The sequence below is a fragment of the Besnoitia besnoiti genome, chromosome IV (genome assembly GCF_002563875.1).
Source record: "Besnoitia besnoiti strain Bb-Ger1 chromosome IV, whole genome shotgun sequence".
NCBI classification, from domain to species: domain Eukaryota; phylum Apicomplexa; class Conoidasida; order Eucoccidiorida; family Sarcocystidae; genus Besnoitia; species Besnoitia besnoiti.
Window position 1 is genome coordinate 1,223,866 of NC_042359.1, and position 21,142 is coordinate 1,245,007.

The 21,142-nt window shown below is 56.6% G+C and overlaps 3 protein-coding genes across 3 annotated transcripts; 2 read left to right on the plus strand and 1 right to left on the minus strand.

Moving 5' to 3' along the window:
- Positions 1-606: 606 nt before the first annotated feature.
- On the minus strand, positions 607-8,945 carry BESB_053200 (phosphatidylserine decarboxylase; the record flags this gene model as incomplete). Its single annotated transcript, XM_029363755.1, has 12 exons — positions 607-866; positions 1,474-1,644; positions 2,204-2,306; positions 2,847-3,176; positions 3,479-3,775; positions 4,298-4,495; positions 5,485-5,705; positions 6,092-6,214; positions 6,433-6,603; positions 7,046-7,469; positions 7,826-8,138; positions 8,788-8,945. The coding sequence occupies 12 exons, from the start codon at positions 8,943-8,945 to the stop codon at positions 607-609; spliced, it is 2,769 nt and encodes a 922-aa protein (XP_029219678.1).
- Positions 8,946-13,077: 4,132 nt separating this feature from the next.
- On the plus strand, positions 13,078-14,973 carry BESB_053210 (uncharacterized protein; the record flags this gene model as incomplete). Its single annotated transcript, XM_029363756.1, has 1 exon — positions 13,078-14,973. One exon carries the CDS (start codon positions 13,078-13,080, stop codon positions 14,971-14,973), a length of 1,896 nt encoding a protein of 631 aa, XP_029219679.1.
- Positions 14,974-17,981: 3,008 nt separating this feature from the next.
- Positions 17,982-19,583, plus strand: BESB_053220 (uncharacterized protein; the record flags this gene model as incomplete). Its single annotated transcript, XM_029363757.1, has 1 exon — positions 17,982-19,583. The coding sequence occupies one exon, from the start codon at positions 17,982-17,984 to the stop codon at positions 19,581-19,583; it is 1,602 nt and encodes a 533-aa protein (XP_029219680.1).
- Between the last annotated feature and the right edge of the window lie 1,559 nt (positions 19,584-21,142).

A 21,142-nucleotide genomic window follows, 5' to 3' on the forward strand; every position in this document is an offset into this window, starting at 1 on the left:
CTATATATCTGTAAAAAAGGGGTCTCCTGCATGCCGCACGCGTCTACATTGTCTCACACAAGGAATCCTAGCAGTCGGAGACGATGACAACAGTGTTCCGCCTAAATCGGCGCGTTTCCGCCCGCTCACGGGGCGAGAAGAAATGCTATACCGGCATCCCTTTTAGACTAGAAGGCTGTAAAAGATGACAGAGACAACGCTACTCTCAAGTGGAGTAACGGATGCCCGGTAGCAACGCGTGCACAACCTGCTTGCCGGAGGTCTCAGGTCGTGGCAGCAAACCTGCGCCTCTGTAGGCAAGCGATATTGGCATGAGAGATCTGAATTGCTGCTTTCACAAGCAAAGGGACATATATTCTATATACAAGACGGTCATTGCGAATGTGGACGCTGGAGAATACACATAGGCGAGAAAACTGGTGCTGCATGACTATGCGTCTTCAAGAATCGTTCCTTTCTGGGGAGAGATCCTGCGTTTGGCGTCTCGTCACAGCGGAAGTTCCCGCACGTTTCTTGACTAGTCCGACTACCTCGGATCCGACTCGGCACGCACGAAGGCCTCAATATCGTCCTTTCACGTTTTGCAGCACGACATCAAGCTCTCTTTTACGCCCTCACCGTGGGGTCGCCGTAGGCTTCCCACAGACCTTCACTGGATATCTCGACCAACGTAGGTTTCGAATCAGGCTCTCGCATCACCTCCATGAATCTACAAGACGTAGTTGTTGTCCCTCCTGCGTGCGCTCTCCAGTCTTCGTCGCAGAGAGCTTGAACGCTCAGCCTGTTCTGCCCCACGGCAATCTGTTTCGGTTCGGTCGCTGTGAACGTTCCCACCGTCAGAGTAAGCACGAGAACAATCTTCCCGCCTGGAGAAAAGTGCACATCAGCGCGACCCGAATATAAGCAGTTCCACAACGGAGAAAAGGAGAGGCCGATCTGAAGCCAACTGGCTGGACTCTGTTTCCTCGCCGCTCAAAGACGCCCAGGAAAAACGTGATTCACAGATGATACAGATGAGTTGTGGTCGTGGCATTCGCTTCGATCGACAAGAGAAATGAGGCGTCAGACTAGGCCAGTTAGCTTTGCCTGCCATATCGTTTGGTGTAATAAACGTATTCGCTCAGCGGACGCAAGACGAAACAAGAACTCATCCAGATTCGCATTTGCCTACATGTAAATATATATACATATATATGTACATATATACATAGTCTGTGGCACGCCGAGCAAACTGGTGCCTCCGCTGTTTACGTACAAACACACGCCACTGCACATGTTAACGGGCACTCTACTGTGATTCGTACGCACTCCTTCTTTGGATATCTAGTCCTCGTTTCTGGTTCGCTGTGCCAAGCTCGCTTTATAATATTGTTTTCAGAAAAGGTTGCATCACTCTCCCGTGCGCACAGGCCGGCTCAAGATTCTCCTCCGCACCACTGCTAAGTTTCTAATCCCTGTATCTATCTTCCTGACCTTGCATCTCCCAGGACGCCGTGATGCCTCGCGAGATTTTGCCGAGCCCAGAGTCACCCACGCATCCGAAAAAAGGATGTTTGAAGAGCAACTTCTCTTCGCCATTCACTGGCGCAAGAAGAGACACACTGCTGAGCCGTCCAGGGAGCTCGAGTCGAAAAAAGCCTTCCTCTACGAAAACAGAGAGAGCCGCCGATACGCATATACAATGGCGTTGATGCAATCGCTTTTAGGTTGGATCGCACAGGCAAGATGGAAGTACTAGCTCCCCTCGACAGCCCTGCGCACACACAGACTTTTGTCGCCACAAAAAGAGTGAGAAGCATGCAGTCAAGGCTGCGTAAGGCGCTCAGGAAGCAGTAAAAACACCTGATGGCGAGTCCTAGATATAGTCGAAAGCCAGAGACTTCTCGACTGATAGAAGCATCAGGACACCCACTCGATTGACGCAGAACCCACGTACAGCACGAAGGCGCCCTAACAGCTCCACAGCGTTGGGGGTTCGCCACGACTAAAGTTTCGCTCCGACCGCTTAAAGGCGACGCACTTTACAGTCAGAAGCCCGCCCGTCAATTTCATCCATGTACAACTTAGTCAAAAAAACGGCGGACAGAAGGGAGTGAAGGCCTAGCAATTACCCATATATGCGAAGCAGGCCTAAATGATGACGAAGCACGTACACACCGTGTTGTTTTGGAGCACCAGAGAATTAACAGTTGCTGTCATTTACCTTGGAAACACTTCGCCGGAAAGCGACCAAGCTTATCAACACCTCCTGCTTGAACCAGAGCGTAGGGCTGCGCGACGAGAACTCGCGATTTCCCTACATCTTGCTGCGAAGAGCAACGGAAATTGAAAAAGATCATGGAAATAGAACACACGGCTAAAACAAGAGCAACACGCTTCAGAGGTTCCTTTCAACGCGAAGACGGATGACTTCTCTTTTCTGGGCCTTCACACTGTGCCGGGTGAGTCTCGCAAAAGCAGAGCGATGAGCGTTAAGCTTTTTCTCTGCGAATACTGTGTGATAAGTGATGTTCAGTTTTCTTCTGTCTGTAGGCGAGTATTCTCTGCGTCGTTCCTCCAGCAAAGAGCGGACTGTCTGTGGAATGGAAGAGTGCGCGACACAGGTCTACATATAAACAGAAGACTTTTTCAGTAGACTTTTCCTGGTTGTATCTAGACCTATGTCTCTCTTTCCTCCGGTCCACAGACGTTCCGCTCTCTGCTCATCTTTCTGCAGTTGTCGCGACCTTTCTCGCACCCTCCTTTCGCGCCTTGTCTCCCTCCACTGTTTCGTCTCGTTACCGTCCTTCGTCGGTTTTTTCTCTTCCAGATTTCGTTGGTCTCTCGCCTTCCTCCGCTCTCCTTACCCACGACAAATAGAGATATTTTGCGAGGGCAAAGCGCGTCAGCAATCCCCTCTCAAGCGCTCGAATCTTCGCGGAGATAACGCGTCCGTCCTCTTTCAGCCACTCGGCTGGCAAAAGAGAGTTTGCGCGCAAGTCTCTGTCGAAGCCCGGATTTTGTTTCAGGGCCGCCAGGTATTCAGAGGGAGACTGGTAGTTCGACGCGAAGGCTGCACATCGCTGCAAGAGGGGGCGCCGTCGCCCAGCGCGAGAGACTACGGCAGGCTGGAGGACCCTGGCGTGTGAGCACTCGCCCAACACGGTCGGATCGAAGTCCGCAGGAGCCTCGTAGGCCTGAAAAGCAGCGATCAGGCGAGAAACACTAGCCAATGAGAGAATCCATCAACGAAACTAAAGAAAGTTGCAAAGCCACGAAACCAGATGAATACGTCAAGCCCGACACGCGCTGCTACAAACCGCACGATTGTTCCCTGCCACGTTAGAAACCAACATTTTGATATACGAGAATCTTAGACGTGCAGCTAAGCAGGGCAACGGAAACCGATACGGACCTACACTTGCACTGGACATCCGGCTGCGCGTGGTCACGTGCCCAGAGGCTGAATGCCTTATTTCTTTTCCCGCAAGGCACGTACCAACACAACTGTCGATCCAAACCGGAAAGCTCCCATTTCTTGACCCATGCACATGGGCAAACCCAATTTTTTGGTGAAGTTCGCGCTGCCGGTACTGCACGACCCTCGAGAACCATTCGGCTGCAGAGGCTCCTTCTCCCACACGAGCGACAAGCCGCCAACGAATCGGGCGGCAACGAGAGAAACAGCGAAGAAAAGGTTTTCTCCCTTGTTTAACGGGTCCCAATGACCGACCAGAGTAGTACGCTCGAAATGATGCAAAATGCCGTCACGACTTGCGAGCGTGTCACGATTGACCTGCAGAGCAGAAATGCAAGCAATGCAAGGATACATGCGCACATTTGAGAAAAGCGGGTCACGACAATCGTCAGAGGCGCTCACAGGCATGTACCAGCGCGGCGTCACGCTAGTAGTAGTAAAGAAGAAGGCCCAGGTCTTCCGTATATATACGTATATATATATATATATATATATATATATATATATATATATATATATATATATATATATATATATATGTATGCGCATTCACCTGCGCAAAGCTTGCGATGATCACCGTGATGGCAGAGCCCAATACGGATGCATATGGGTTAGGGGCAGATAGAGCCAATGTTACGGGTTCCGCAATACTCAACACATAAAAAAAAAGACGCATCGCAAAAAGTCCCAGGCAGCGCGTGATCGGGAAAACGACACGCGACCCCCTATAAATATGTACTCTTACATACGAACGGTTATGCACTGCGTCCTTCTTTCCGCAGAGAAGGCACAAAGGACGAGGCTTTAGTGCGTGGCTACGTACACCCATAGGAAACGTACCGAAGGCGTGCAGCCTGGAAGGTAGACATATTCATCGACAACCCAGTCGGCAGGAGAGTGGCAGCGATGATAGTCACCAGGAGAGAGGTAGTGGATGGAAATACTTAGGTGGTGAAGAGGAGACTGAAGCTTTATGCGGCGCCCGTCCCCGGAATTGCCGAACAGGAATCGCAGCAAATCGAATGTCGTCGCCTTCACCTGAGAACCCGGGCGACGTTCAGACGAGACAGACAAGGTTACCATTATTTGAAGCTTCTTTTTCTTTGAAAACAGACCAAAACCTAACGTGTCTAGCGTTTCCGCGAGATTCGCACAACTTACAGAACAGAATTTCAGCTACCGTTAGCACCAGTATCCATCACAATATGTAATCAATCCACGTTAAGAGTGTAACCGGACGTTGGAAGGCAAACAGAATCCATACATGCACGCCTAGAACACTAGCTTGAAAGGTGATGTGTTGACAACTGGCGTTTTAGCGAAAACCCGCGAGACGCATCCTTCCCAGAGACGCTGATAAAAGAGGACAATCTCTGCCGTTCTGTCGTACATTCACTTTGGTAGTCGCCTTTTTGATGTTAGTACGGAGTACGTAGGACTATCTCTTTACACTAATGATAATGCATTTGGTAATGGACTTTTCATCTCAAATGGTATACATTCCAGCGGTTCTCGGACTGGGGATAAGCATGCGAAGGACAACCCCATCCATGTATTGTGTATCCTAATACGCGCCTTGTGTTTATACAAGCAAGTACGTGTACCTATGCTTTCGGACGCAAATAACGCATGCTGGCAGCAATGCTGCCTGGTGCCTTGATTTCCTTTGAGAAGGAAACCATATTATATAAGCATACAACATGAGGCTTAAGACGAGCGCATTCAGCAAAGATATTTGGAATTTTAGCTCATCCACACGAGGGAATGCACACACAGAGAAAAGTTTAGCTATACTTGAAAAAATGAAACAAGACCTAGGTGGCACATTAACCCGGACCATGCACTATAACGATGAGCGTACGCCTGATCGCGCAAGAGCACAAGAAATCCATACGGAACCCCGGCTGGCTTACCGCTGTGTTACCCCAGTCCCGGCAGATTCCCTAATTTTGAAACACGCATTCTGATTTGTGGCAATAGCTCAAGCGCCGTTGATCATGACCGGCGCACTGGGCAGTTGTACGCACCTGAGGAACCAGGGTGTGGCGGATGAATCCTTCTGAGTCCGGTTTGACTGTGAACACGTTCTGCACAACGGCGTCAGCGGGGGAAGCTACAAAGACACTCGGATCCCAAGATCGAAACACCTCTGTGTTGATGGGGCGGGTGAAAAAACTTTGCAGAGTCTTGAACTGGGCAGCCGAGTACCTCTCCGACCTGTCAGCCATGCTGTTTGCTTCTTCCTTGTCTAAACAGTCGAGCACAGGGAAGATAGCAAAACAATACCACTTTCACGATTTCCACTGTGCCTAATGCTGGCACTCGCGAGCCAGGCGTATAGCTGCGCCTTCCACGAGGGTGATTGCTACTCACTCAGGCATCGAGGCGTAATTTCCAAGCGTCGTCGGAAAAAGCGGCGCCCACCGAGGCCTGCTTTGCACAAGACTGGTCCTGAGCATCTTTGGCAACCACCAGCGTTTTGTTCGAAACGGTAATATAGATCAGCGTGCTCCATAGTTTATGCCATTTGCAGACTGTGAGCGATGCTTCTCCTGTTAGTCTCTGTGAAGCCTTTGACTCTGCTGCCATTCAAGCGGATCCCCAAGTGTGTGCTTTTCTCCTTCGCGTACGTACCAATATTGTACTGCGACTGGAAGCGGCTGATGAGTACGCGAGATACAGATTGATTAGAGATGAAACCAACCACTTTGGAGAGACGGTGGAGGTCATCTCCCCACCTGGTATCGATAGCCGTCGCTGCAGATGAAAAGACAAACAACACCGCACGAGCCAGCCGTTACATACGCTCTCAACTTATCCTCCTGCAACAGCAAATGCCTGTCCCTGAAAGGTGTCATCTCCACTTGAAACTTAGCTGCACCTCACCGCCTATCGTCGCTGAAACGGCGTCGAGCTGGACAGGCAGGGGACAGTAACGACAGGCAGAACAGAGACAATATCGCGCTTTCTCTGACTCTTATTCACGCGAAGAAGCGTAGTGAGAGACAGTGCCGCACCAACGACAGTCGAGACAGAGGCATGCGAGTACGGATACAGGCTATTGGACGCAGGCAGACGGCTAGAGCAGCAGTCGTTCGAGCCTGCAGCACGTGCTAGCAAGCCGCACAAAAGCTCGCACCGGTAGCCTGAGGGAACACCGAGATAGATACCCCACAATGCGGTACAGCGGAACTCAGGGACGGAAGCAAAAAGGGATACGCAAGCGATTGCAGCTGGCTCCACAGACCCGCCGTCGTCTCCATACCACATCAGGAAACGCCCAGGAAATTGAATTTTCAGTCCAGAGTTCTCTTCCATCTTCGCTTTGCCACCATTGCAGCAGGACCACAGCAGGGTCTTGTTCTTCGTTTGTGTCCCAGGGCCGTCTGGCTGCAAGCGCGGCTCCAAGGAGACCGTAGGTCGTTCCATCCCGTTCAACAGATCGACGCGAAGCGTAGCGACGCAAATCCTGTAGTCCCGCTCCTGTAATCGAATGCTCCTCTACATTCGTACACAGGTATGAGGAAAGTTGCGTAGGAAACGCGTGCATTTGGGCCATATCAATATGAAATCTAGGCAAGCCCTTACGATCGACAAACTTAATTGGAAAATAGACGGCGGAAGGGAACAGTCTGGCCAATTTTTCGGCATCTGGTGTATAAATTAGAACTTCTTCCCTTTCGCCCTCTGAGGGGCCGCCGTCGGAGGAATGATCGGTCTCCTGGTCTGCAGCGAGGGAAGATGCAGACAACAGTGACTGCAAGGTGACAAATGGCGAGGACTTTACGGCCGTGAGAAATATTCGGGATGTGGGAGTCGTGACCTGTTTGATATTTATTGTTTCACTTGACAATGGGAGTAGCCGGTTGCTCGAGGAAGAGCCTGGTGATGTGGGGGAGACGTAGGGCGAGAATATCCACACCACCGGAGCCACTGGATAACCAATCTTCGGAAGCCCATCTAGAAATGAGGGGTCGAATGAAATTTCGTTGTATGACACATATTTACCGAGCTGCAGAAATAAGCTCGCAGAGCATGGACCAATGGCCATAAGTGATGCTGTATATAGAGATTCAGGGTTTATGTATTACGTGTGGAAGATATCTTCCCACCTGGCGGCCACAGGTCGGTGCCCAGCGGCAAACATGCAAATACCAAGTTCCGCCTCGAGGCCTTATGCCACCACAAAGATAAAATTGCTGGGAATTTGCACCATGGACCCAGAGACTGACAGTCAAGATGAAGTCACGCGCGCATATGCGCTGTCTTATTCATATGCATACTAACAGCCATAACGCCATTGTAAATCCACGTATTTCTGTGCATACTGTATAGAGTGAGCGAATGGAGTAGCTAGAGTTCACTGACCTCAGGATTCCTCGGGTGAACGAGAACCGCCTGCCTGCTCAACGACTCTAGACTTCGACTTGCAGGGAGCTCAGGAGGGAGCCTCAAGCCTGGTCGGAGGCGAAGCAGCTGCCTGATGTCCAGAAAGGCCCGCGGCGTCGGTAAATGCGATATGGCTACCCTCCCCGGGTTGAGGTTTGATGCGGCTCCCGCTTGCAGAAGATGCTCAAGGCGCCGTATGAGGTCCGCAACAGTAAGTGCCTTTCCCATATCGGCAGGAAATTTCAGCTCGGCCTGCGTCACCCCGCAGTACTTTGAGAACGATGACGAGCACCTGGAAAACGTCATGTCACAAGAGGGCACGAGAGCACAACGAACGGGAAAGCTGAAGGTGACCGGTCTCCTCGTGCTTCTCGGATCCCCTTATAAAGCCTACCATCCTATATGGTTTGAATCAAGGGGGCACACGGGAACATCGTGGAAAAGATGCCCTCGTGACGGGAGCAGGAAGAAACGCGGGACCGCTGCTCGCTCTGATGGACGAGCATCACGGTCGTTCACGAAAACTGGGTTCTTCCGTGACTTCAGCGCACAGCTTCCAAATTAGTCTTCGACACACCCTGGATTGGATTTGCCACTTTCTAAGCAGACTCGTGAGCTCATCTGAATGTGGGGCTGCAAGGCCGGGCTTTCACTGAGTGGGTTAAAAGAGTCAGATCTTCTACGTCTCCTACCCGACTACATATGGATGAAACATGTTCTACTATCCCGAGATCCCACCATTGATGTGAACGACATCGCTTGGGCGCAGCGCAACGAGCTGGCGAAAATAACTGCGTAACCGAGGTAGAAACAGCACACCGCGCCTGCCAAGTGGGTATTGCTCCCCTGCTTGATCACCACAGCTGTTCTTCAGGTTCCGCTAACGGCTGACACACGTGCTGAGAGTCGAAATCGACTACTTGACTGAAGCAGCTGCTCACTTGTTAGTGAAAACAAGTCGTACGGAGTGAACATGATTCCAGATATGGTCTGCGGCAAGTACAAAGGATTTCTCGCGGACGCCTCGCTGCTGGTACGGAAGCAGAAAGAGGGAGGCGAAGACCAGCCACCATGCAAGGGCACTATGGCGTCGCGCCATCGTTGGTATAGAGAACAATCACCCGAGCGAATATGCAGCGAACCAGTTTTCCGGAGGAACTCAAACAGTCACCAATGAATCTGTACACACAATTTTATGGGCGTCGCTGGGTACGAAACTTGCTCAAGGTTCGTCTCAACTTTCGCGACGCACCTCCAGCCCCTACTGTTCTGACGCCACGGCTGCTAGGGCGGGACAGAGGTCGTGGTTGGCGACTGTGGCAAAGTTTATCTCCCGCAAAGACACCACTTGAGGACACACCACGCAGCTGCTCTGTCCCAGCGCTTACCCCGAAGGCACTGGCACTGAGGAGATCCGCTCGACATCCAGTTTTTAGCGCTGGCACGATTATTCTCCATACACCGAGAAGCGGTATTGAGCAAGGGATGAAGAACGTGCTAAGCTGGGAACCGTTTTTACCGCCTTATTTTTGACCTTCGATTGCTAGCTAGGTGGATGGTTAAGAGACACCACGAGAGGGCATCTTCGTACGCCATCTGCGTCAGGGAAGACCTGCTTCCCAATTTGCTCCCCCGTTTTCCGGTAAGCTAAAACTCTAGGCTGTCTTCTACTGGCTGCCATGGGACCGCGGTGAGGAAGCGTATGGAGGGAGATGTGAATATCCGTATGGCTGAGCGGATGGACTGCGAGACAGTACGTGCGGAAGCTGTGCGATACCCGTTTCGTACCCCCGTCAGCTTGGCCCTGTTGATGAGCTCGAAACGACATGGTACGGTTACAATAACTGTGCGACCCCGTCAGACTGCTTATGGAACACAGGAACCGTGAGGGGCGGACTACAAGAAACAGGAAACGTGCACGCGGCACCACCTTTGCTACGGACAAAACGCCACCGGCTTGGTGAGGCCGATCAGCTGTGTATCTGACGCCCTGTTTGCGTACGCGGATCTCTTCACTGCCGCACTACTTGACGAAACCGCTTCCGCGGCTTCACCTGTGGGGGTGAACCAGACCATTTTCCTCACTACAGCTGTTAATGGTGGCCGGGAGGAAGGCAATAATGTAGCGCGGCTCTCAGAGTGAAATGTCGGTGCGGCCAGGACCTTAAATTTTGAGACAGTGTCCAGATTTTGAGCTGGCAGGCAACAAACATGGCTCGTCAGCAGAAGACATGCATTCCATGCTTGTCAATACAACACTGAAACTTGATTTCCGCAGCTGTACCTGTTTTAAGCTGTCATTTCATGGGATGCCTTCCAGGCCCTGCAATACCCCACCCATTCTAACATGCGGGATTTTCTGCCGCGTGGCCGCACACCACGGACACGGAAATTACGCCGGGGCAACACCGAGGCCTCAGGTAGCGCCCCAGGCACGCACGCGGCGTACCCGTTGCTGCAGGGCGACTCCATTGAGAGTGCAAGCGCCAATGCGATGAGTGTTCGGATGGAAGAAATGACCCCGGTGCCCGTGCTGCACCCGTGCAGTTGGGCGGTCCAAAACGGGGCGGTGACGAAGATTTGCCTTGAACAGAGAAAAGACTTCATGTGGGCAGGAAAGTGCAGAGGCTAGCGCAGACGAGCAGGAATGTCGGTTGCGAAAACCACTCGCCGTCCATAAGATTCGAAAGACCCGGTGGGGAGGCCCTATGGGGAACATGCGTAGGAGGTCTGCAGCGGACTGCTCCCGCTTCATCATGGGTCGAGGCGCCCTCACAGCATAGCTCAGCAAGTTGCTCCTCAGGCACCTCCAGCTCGTCTTGCCTGCCCGTTGTTGCGCGCATCATGCGGATGACGAGAATTGGCGTGCTTTTTCCCATTCTCACAGTAGACGAACGCTTCCCGTCTCGGACGCCTAGCGTATGCGAGGTGACCGGACTCCTCCTTTCTGCGCTCCGTGCGGAGGCACACGATGGAAGACATGCATCTGTAAGGGGAATGTGCCCTGTACGGCACCCCTGGACTGCGCGTGTCAGCCGCTGCATTGCGGGGAATGCACGCGAGCGCCCTGAGCAGTACCATGTAATCTCTTGTTGTTGGCTTATACCGTGGCCATTTCGAAGAGAGGTTTCTAGCCGTCTCAGTTAAACAAGGCTCTCCTGACTAGGCAGAAGAAAGACGGCAAGCGCAGGGCAGAGAACCCCAGTTAACGTACGAGAGTGCCACCGTTTGTCGTGCCGTGCGTGGGAGGAAAACTATAGGGGTTGGCGTCGCTTTTCTCTCTCCTACTCCCCAGCGCCGCAAAACTTCGCAAGACACAGCGCTATCAGTTTCAGTGAACATTTGGCGGACTGACACTCATGGACCTATTTGCACAAGGTATCGTGGATTGCCACGTTGAACTCGGGTTGGGGAACTCCGGAGTTTTTTCTCTGCTTTACTTATCCATGAACCAGTGTGTCGCGTGCACAAGCATCTCCGCGTCGATGCAAACATGCATAACGCAGAGGGCTACTGTATATCAAACCGGGCGCCACCCCGCTCTACGCCATCTTCTACATATTGCATCGAGACAGGTTTGCGGTGAAAGGAGAGCGTTTTCGTCTATTAGCTCTACGCAGGTGTGCATATATGTGTGCACATCCATGCACTGTAGTAAAGTCATATGGAGTACCGACCCAAGAAGCAACTCGTCCTTCATGGGTTTAGCACGGCGGAATAATGGACAACACCGTCGGATGAGACGCTCCAGAAAGACAGCCCTGCCAGAGCCTTATTCGGCCCGTCTAATCCCCGATATTAATGTACGGAGGGCGGGCGTGCGGGCTCCCAAATCTCGACTTGCCGGCCTCTGTATCTCTATCACATACGCGCTGCCGTGGAACCAGTGCCCGCGGGGGGTCGACTTGACCCTCGTGCTTCACACAGCGGGGATTTCACCGCTCTGGAAAAGGAAAACAGGCGGGGGTAGTTTGGAAGAAGAGGGGGAACATTTGCGACACATCGGACAGCGCTATGGCTTGGAGACGCCTTCAACTACTACAGCGGCGACAAAGAATGTGCACATGGCACGTGTGGCAAAGGCGCGTCGTGCTCTCCACGGTTCCAACCGGTCCGCAGAGGACACCGAGGAGCGCACGTCCGCCAGAAAGAGAGATAAACACAGATGTTTCACAGCGATTTACGGCCGTATGCTCCGAATTTCATGTCCGCGTTTCGGTAAGCCCATCTTTTGCGTGACAGAATTGAATGCGTCGCCTACTTCACATACCTCTGTGTGCGCTCGCACAAGCTAGATAGCCCCCCCAGACGGCTCACCGACGCTGGGCGGCTACGACGCAACCTCGTGGAGCGAGGAAGGAGTAATCTTCCTTTCAGTGCATTTTCACGCGTGTTCAGGAACGGCATGTGACTAACGATTTAGCTACCGAACGCTGAGCACTACATCAGTTCATCGCAAACCTCGCGCGGTGGAGGGTACGGGGGGAAGGGGGGGGCGGGTTCGGTTTGCAGGAACCGCATACCTGTAGAGTTGCTTTTCAACCTAGCGAGCTGGAGGACCCGAATTCGCAAACGATGCACGAAGAGGCCGCCACGCAATTCAGAGGAGAGGGAAAACAACTGCTTGTTTCCCTTTGAGCGAATCTTGGGATTCAGAGATGTGTGAGGCGTCTGGAAATTTGGATGCCGTCGAATTATCTCCGCAGATGCACAAGGCACTCAGGTGCCCAGCACGGTTACCCGCCGGGACGGTGCCCCTACGTTCTCGTTTGTCGCCTTTCTGCGAAGAGGATCTGTGCTTGACCGTTGGCAATATTTTCCTTGGGGTCTCCAGACCCCAGCCACCTCAGTGTCGCGGTGGACGAATGGTATTCCCAATCTGAAAGCCTGCGAGATTTGTCGTTCTCCTCCCCCTGCGTGTGTGGGTGATTTCCTGACCAGCGCAGCTTCTTCTGTCAGGGAGGGCATCCAGGTGTACTTCACTGCTTTGTGGAAGGCTGCGTAACGGATTTTTGCCTTCTCGGGCTGCGGCCTGTGGATGCTGCTGCGTGTGCAAAGGGTGAACACCAAGGCGTTTCCCAGTCCACGTTATGGCGCAGGCTGACGATACTTTTTCTACCCTCGTTGATGGTTGTGCCGGTTTCGGTGACTGCAATTCCCCTAACGATCATGTTTGGACGGTTTTAGGCAATGCACACATCAAACAGGAGTTTCGGGGACGGTGGTTGCGCATGCACACGAACTCTGCCGCACCCAACCCGCTGGCGTCTGTTGAGGCCTTTTCGACGGCTGCCGGGGTGCCCTCGTCCGCGGCACAACTGGGACCGGCATCCACTCTGGTGTACTCGCCCTTTCGTTACCACAAGCAGTTGCCTTCTGCGGACTGGAGGACGGCGCCGCCTATCGCGGAGGGCGCAGGAAGTTCGTCAGCCGATTCACATGATCCTTTCCAGCGACCGCCGCGCCCCTCTGCACGAATCACCGTGGCTTCGGCACCGCGAGCCCAGGGCCCGGAGGCAGCTTCGATCTCAGGCAACGCGTCCCAGACCACCCGGACCGAGGGCACCGCGAACGCCTCTCGCCAGGGCAGCACAAGTCAAGGCAGCTCCGAAGGCGCTGGACGCGAAAACCGGATGATGGGCCGAGCCCATCCCGCGTCAGCCGCGCCGCCCTCCAGCGGGGCGGACGGCGCGGCCTCGAAGCCTTCCCGCCCTCGCCCTCGTCGAACGGCTGCAGCTGCGGCAGACGCCGCGATTTCGCGGCTTTTCGCCCCGGCCGCGGTGAACGCGCCGCGAGACCCAGCCGGACGGTTTTTCAGTGTAGCGGGGCGAGCCCCGCGGGCACAGCCCTCCGCCGCGGCCAGAGAAAGCAGAACGCCACGGCAGCTTGTGGGGGTGGACTCCGCCAAGCGCGCGCGGCAGGAGTCGCGGAACGAGCGCTGCAAGAAGCAGCGGGCAGCTGCGTGCGCAAGTGCAGACGCTGCGCGTCTAGCCCAGAGTGCGGAGACAGACTCGTCCACCGAGGGGGGACATTCCAGCGTGGAGCAGTCCTCCGCGGCGGCTCCCCCCCCCCCTGCCGAGACCGCAGACGTCCCCAGCGCTCCAGCAGCGGCAGCCGCAGGCGCAGCAGTCCCACCAGCTGCCAAGGGCCCAGAGCAACTCCCCCCGCCGGCACCTTCCGCGCAGGCAAATCTCACCCGAGACTCACCACATGAGAAAGGCGTAGAGCACGCACCCGCGCCGGCATCCTCTGCGCAGGCAAATTCTACCCAAGAGGCTCCCTCGAAGCCAGTTGAGACCCCGGCGCCGCAGAATCCCGGACAGGGCGTCACGGAAGCCCCGTGTGAGGCGCCGCCGGCGGGCACGCCAGGCCATGCTCCCGAGAGACCTGCCTCAGGCGGAATGGATCGTCTCGTAGAGGCGCTGACTGGTGTTGCAGCGGCTCTTCGAGAGGTGGATTCTTCAGGGAGCTCGTTGACCGCGACCGCGCCGAACAGGCTCCCCAGTTTCTGGGGTATCTTCTGCATGGGCTGGGGGCAGCCGCCGGCGGGGTTCCCCGGTCCCTTCCTGGCGTCGCCTGCCTACGGAGGAGTCGCTGCTGCCTGCCCGCCGCCGGTCGACTATTCGGCCGCGAGGGCTTCAGTCCACCCGGGCGGCTCCCCCGCGCATGTCTCAGCTGTGCGCGGAGATGGGCCTCCTGCGCCGCCACCTTCAGCTGCCGCTGCTGCCCCTGTCCGGGCTTGCCCGATGCCGTATGTGCAGGCGCCGGCGCTGCCTAGCGTCCTCGCGCCGAGCATGTGCCAGCCTGCAGGACTGGCGCCCTTGGGCCCGGAGCCCTACGCGCCCGCAGTCTCACTGGGGCCGAGCGTGTGGAGCGCGGGGCATCCGCCTGCGACAGGGATTCATCCGCCAGAGTCGAACCACCCTAACCATCCGCCTGCGACAGGGATTCATCCGCCAGAGACGAACCACCCTAACCATCCGCCTGCGACAGGGATTCATCCGCCAGAGTCGAACCACAGAGGCGGAAAGAGAACTGCGCACGACATGGGAGCGGGCGAACCCTCGCGCGGCCGGCGATTCGCTGAAGAGGACATCCGTCTGCTACCGCAGACCCCGCGACTCTGAGTCACACGTGACTGACATGCGCCGGGTCCCACCCCCCCCCCCCCTCCCTGCCCAACCCCCCGTCTGCCCCCCAGGAGCGACCCGATTACTGGCACCGAGCAAAAGAGCGTGTTTGGCCCCGGTGCTCTCCGCAGCGTGTAGCTATCGCGACATCTGGTGGCTGTCTGTCAGTTCACAGAGGGAAACACCCGCCTGCAGAGCCCATGACGCAGTGCGTTGCCGCGCTTGCCTGCTGTTTCTCAAAACGTGTCTGCGGCGCAGTATGTTTTCGTCTTTATTCCGCGACCTTCGGTCTTCTCTGACATTGCAACGAAGTCTCGTGGCTGCCTTTGTGGGACGCGAGCTTGCCGGGTGAAAGCCCAACGGATTGTCGGAACCCATCTTTTGCTTGTTACGGCACTTCGCCGCTAGGGCTTTGCTGTTCATACGGCGAACCTTGCTGCCGCAGTTTCACCTGCGCTTGTGTAGGGATACGTGAAATCTGAATCGCCTCTAGGCTGACAAACTATCCCGTTAGGGGTCTTGCCCGCAAGACTTGCCCGAATGGATGCAGCCAGAGGAGCAAAAGCGGGCAGCCAGACTGCATCTAGGGATCCCGTTTAAAGCAACTTGAAAGTGAAGGTGCAAACCCGCAGGAGCAGACAAGATCCGCGTACACTGGAGAATTCTCGCGTCGCCTGTCTGACGCTGTAGGCCGAAATTCTCCACCCAGCCGAAGGGGCATCTGCGATGCAGAGCTGGGAAAGATGAGAGGTGATTGCTAGATTGGCAGTCGTTGATGGCTGTCCAGTGTGAGCATGGTTGCTCGGACTCGCACGAAAATGTGGATAAGGCGCAGCACCTAGGTTGGTCGGGAGTCCTGCTTCTGTGCCCTAGCCATATTGAGCGTACACACAAGCGACAGACATACATGCATGCTGCTGATGCACATTGCTGCCGCACGAAGCCTTAGGCAGATGCCACTCCTAGGGGGGACGCTGTGCCAGCGAGAGACACAGAGCTCATCCGAAGATCCTTGGACGAGCCGTACGTAACAAGAGACAAGAAAGATACGACGCAGAAACTCCTCTTCACCAGTGGGCACATAAGGTCTTTCGAAGACTGGATACTAGCCCTGTTTGCCACTTTGGGCAACGCCCCTGCTTCGTTTCGCAGCGGACCATGTAGAGTCTGCTTTCCGTTCTCCTGGTCTGCGCTGCCTCCGCGGGAGAGTTTTCCGTGGGCATCATGAAGTACCAGACATGAAAGACGCGTGTGCTGCCGGTATGCAGCAAAAAACGACGGAGGAAGTGGTATACATCTAGCCTGCAGACTCGCTTGACTGCATTAACTTGTGTGCACGCAGCCACGGCGCGCCAGCAACATCAGCAGCTCCAGATACCGGCCGAGCCGGCGGACGTGATGACCCCACTGCCCGTGCGAAAGGAACCCATCCATTTGAACAGAGGTGAATCGTCCGCTTTCTCCTCGCCAGCAGACAGAGAGAGAAGCTCCTGAGGTCGCCAGTCTGTCTGGTAATGCTACACACATACGAGCCTCTCACCGCGCGGGGCGCCGTTGGTGTCTTGAGCAGCGACCGTGTGTCAGGTGAGCACTGTCGTGACGCATCGGCCGCCGATGCAACAGGAGCAGAAACGACCTCATCTAAGGCTTCCGGATTCGCAGTGTGAGAGGTCTTGCCCCGCGCCACACGGAGGACGCCCAGAAATGTCTACATGCTCACCTGGACTCTTCCTCTGACGGCAAACTCCCCACTAGCAAGTCGCGCGGTGTGCCTCTCGGCTTCGGGCGGTGTGTGCACACGGTCTGCGAGTCTCGATCACGAAGCTCACGACAAGGTATCGATTTGGAGCACTTTCGGCAGGCATTTCTGGGGTAAACTTTGCTGTGTGCGGGGCTTCTTCTCTGCCTCGAGAGTTTTCTGTTGCCTGCGCGGATCGCTCTTGCGGAGTCACCTGAGGCCACTGCAAAGGGCACACTGCAGGCCCGCGGCACACAGCCGGGTGGTGCAGCGGGGGGAGGGAAGACCCGGAGGCCGCGCGGTGTCTGTGGGGGAGGCACCTCGCGTCCGCGCCACTCTCAAGCTGACATTTTCTGCGACTTCTCCATTTCGGGCCGCTTTGCACGGCTCCAATCGCTGCACTTCCGCACGCGTCGCCGCCCGCGTCTGCCTCCTTGCGACGCGGTGGTAGCGCTGTGCAGCGAGAGCGAGAGCGACGCCTCCCCTGCGGACGCGGTTCGCCGCGGCGCACCCGATCCGCTCAAGCCCGGTTTGCGCACGTCTGCCCGCACGCCGCACACGGGCGCAGACGACGGAAAAAATGTTGCTGTTGCGGCGCGGTCGTTGCCACGGCGCTTTCTCTTTCGCTTTTGTTGCGGCTTCTAGAGAGGCAACACGACTCCACCTTCTGGCGTGCTATAGGCCGTCATCGTCCCTACCTAAAACAGCACCTCTCTGCGCTGCGCCGCGAGTACAAGGGTCACCTGTACTCGCGGTCTCTGCGGAAAACAGAATCGCAGCGTGGCGGACAGAACGCCGCAGTGCCGAAGAACTGCGTGCACAGCCGCCCGCCGCACCACGTTCGCGCGCATCGTCAAGCTTCCACGAACTCGATTTCGAGCACGAAGGTGCCCGCTGGGTCGCCAGTGCGACGACCCTCCGCTCGCTTGCCCCTCGACCTCGTTGGACATAGGGAAGGTGCCGGCATGTCGCGGCGAAGCCTGTCTCCCTCTTCGGTTAAATCTGAGGCGGATGAACTCAGTCCAGCCAACGAAGAGCAACGAAGAGTGACGGCGCGTCCCGCGGCAGAGTTTGGCGAGCGGTTCGCGGCCCGTAGAGCTAGCGTCCTCCAACGCCTTTCTGGACGTTCCCTCCTGGGCGCCTTCGTGACCAACTACGCTGCGCAGACATGGGAGAGAGAGGAAGCTGAAGAACGCCTTGGCGCACACGTGGATGCCTCAGTGAGCCTCGTTTCCCCGCAAACAATAAGCGGCTACGACGTCACGCGATGCGGCGGTCCGGCTCCGCGACCTCTGCGTGCGAACTTCCCGTCCCAGCCTACGCGCTTTTCGACCAGCAGCCACCCCAGACCTGGAAAGCACCCCTCCTCCCCCGCCTCCCCCCCCTCGATAACGGCAGAAGGAGCGACAGAGACACCCACGCGATGCAGCAGCAGGACTCGCAGTCCCGCCGGGCGCCGCCCGCGCAAGCCTCCAAGCCCAGCGGGACCTCTGAGAGAAGAGACAGCCCTAGAGCCGAAAGCGACGAGCAAGCTGTCAGCAGAAGCCACCCGCGAGCTGACTCTTCCGCCGCCAGTGGCGTCCTGTGCCAGGTGGAGGGGGGAGACTCCGCCCGCGGTTCCTCTCACCGGAATGACGGCGAAAGGCCCCGCGACAGCCGCCCGCAGGGGCAAAGCAAATCCCCGAGCGCGAACCCCGCGGGGAGTGCAGCTTCCCAAAAGCCTCGGGACGCGCGCTCGCGTCGACGCGCTGCGACGGCGGCTATCGCGGCGATCGATCGCTTCTTCCGCGAAGGCGAGGAGGGCTCACACAAGAGGCTCCGCGGCCCCGACGGACGATTCATCAGGTGGTCGCCAGCAGGGCGGCCTGCGGGGGCCTCGGCCCCAGGGCCTGAAGCCCCTGCACGCAACAAGACGAGTCAAAACCGACGCGCGCGACCCGAGGGACAGAGCAGCTCCAAAGGCCACAGGGACGCCACTGACCAGCGGAGACACGCCCCAAGAGCCGCGACCGACACTCCTCGTCGCGCTCCGGCAAAGTCACACGCGGACGGCGGTGCTCAGCCGAGGCCAGTGCTGCCGAGTTCCAGCGCCGCCGCGGCGAGTCCATGCACGACGCGGGAGACCTCCGGCGCGTCTGAAATGGAGGAGAGGGATGACAGCTCTCCAGGGTTCTCCTGCGCCGTGAACGCGCCGCGGGAGACACCAGGCAACATGCCGCGGACACCGGCGCCGCCAAACCCGCAGGGCTGGTCATCTCCTCGCGAGCATGCTCCTGCCGCCGCACGTGAGGTGGCAGGCGCGTCGGCGCCTCGGCGAGACGCGAGAGGCCCAGACGCGGCGCGCGTCGTCGATGCGGTCAACCAGGCGGTGAGTGCGATCAGGGAGTTGGGCACGTGGCAGGGCGAGGCGCCGGCTTTGCGGCCTTCACCGGGCGGCTTCTGGGGCTGCCTGTGCATAGGCTGGGGGACGCCGCCCCCGGGCATGACGCCCAGCTACTTGCCGCAGCCCTCACAGACCCAGGCGGGGATGCTGTGGAGCACAGGACATGCGCCGCCGCCGGCTCCGCCTGTCGCGCCCGCTGCGCCAGCCGACGCGGCGGTCGCAGGACCTGCCTTTTGGCGCTCCAGTCTCGGCTCCGGGGGCCCTGACTTGACTCCCACTGCCACAGCGCCTGTGCCGCCGCACGCGGGAGAAAACGAAAAGGCCGCCGGAACAGGGAGTCCAGGCGGCGTGTCCCCCGCTGCGCGCCGCGCATCAGGCGAGCCGCCCTGCTCCGGTCCAAGCCGACCTCAAGAAGATACGGTTCGCGAGCTCGAGCAGTGGCTGCGACTCCTGCGCTCGCCCTTGTTGCCTGTGTTTGAGAGATAAGCACTTTGCGGGCTGGTTGTCCTGTGTCCGCGGACGCAGCCCAGCTGGCACAATGCCTGGGTCCAGCACCCAGCCCTCTCTTCGGCTTTTTTCTCCAAAATTGAGCTGCCATACGGGCTGTCTGCGCACATTGAGGAGCGAGGAGGCCCAGAAAAGTCCCCGGACGTCCCTGCTGCGCCTTCCTGAATTTGTACCTTCAGCAGCCCAGATGCCAAAACTGCACTGTCCGCGCGAGTTCCGCGCGGCGCGAACTAGGGAGGAGGGAGGGTTGCCATCTGTGGGGGGTGGGGCCTCAAGTGACGCGACGCCTCAGGCTGCACAACGACACTCACCTGACGAGCTTTCGAAAGTGCTCGTTTCGCTTCCTGGAGGCAGTTCTACCAAATGCGGCGTGGCGCAGACGTGTGCGTCTTCGCTCTCACCCCGTCACGGAGCCGCAGATGAAGCATTTACAGCCGTTTTCCTTCTCTGTCTCCTACCCCGTTTTTCGTGCTGTTCCTAGACTCACTACGTCAGAAGCGAGGGAGTTGTCACAAAAAAGCCGCCTGTGGGATTTTGGAGGCGCCGCGCTCCGCTTGACCGCGCCGGCTGGGCGCGGCGCATCGGCTCTCCTGCGCCTCTTTTAGAAGAATATCGTGCCGTGTCAAGAAAACAGGGAGTCAAGTGTTTGCCTCATTGAGTGCATCTGTCTACCGTGTCTTTGGTAGTGTTGACGCCAGCGAGCCGCGAAGACGAAGCGTTACTACGATCCACCGACCGACGCCTTGTAGGGGGATGTCGCATCGCGCCGCTTCCCACTGTCTTATGGAGTTCCTCGCTGCCAGCGCATTGGATCAAAGGATCCCGCGCGCCTCAACCCCCCTTCTCTTACGAGTTCTGTTAAGTGCCCACAATTAGAACCGTTGGAATCCAACTGCCTCGAACGTGCGGCACGGTTAACTCCTCAGATAGCACCACCGAACTTCGTTTGCTAACAACACTTTGAAAGATTGAAGTCGGCGAGATCGCCATGGGAGGTTCGTACACTCATGGGCCTGGAAGCTCCCCCTGCGATCATCGAAAAAAGAGGCATTTTGCTGCACATCCCTTTACTCCTCTCGTCGCAACTTCCGTCTTGAAGAGAGTGGAACCTACGTCTGAAAAGAATTCCACTAACTGCCGTACACCATGCTCAGGCGGATGGACTTTCCCCTGACTATTGCCACCAGATGACAGCGGAAACCACAACAGACATCGGTGACTCCTCTGTGCCGCCAGCTAGTAAGCCAGACCGTACGGCCGATTGGTAATGAATTTCGTTTTCAATAGAGAGTGTGAGATCTAGGGCCGCATAAAAGTACCAGCGAGCACACGGTTGCTCCGATACCCGGCTGCGTCAACGATATAGGACGCAGGAGCCTGAGTATAAGGTCCATCACTGCGCCACAGCATCGACGCCTGAATACTTCATTGCTTCGCAGGCTTTCGAGTGGTGATGTCTGTGCCTTTTGCCCTATCAACTGCAGCCAACGGACATACTCGGCGTTTTTGCTCGTTGAGCTGCCATTTGTGTGCATCTT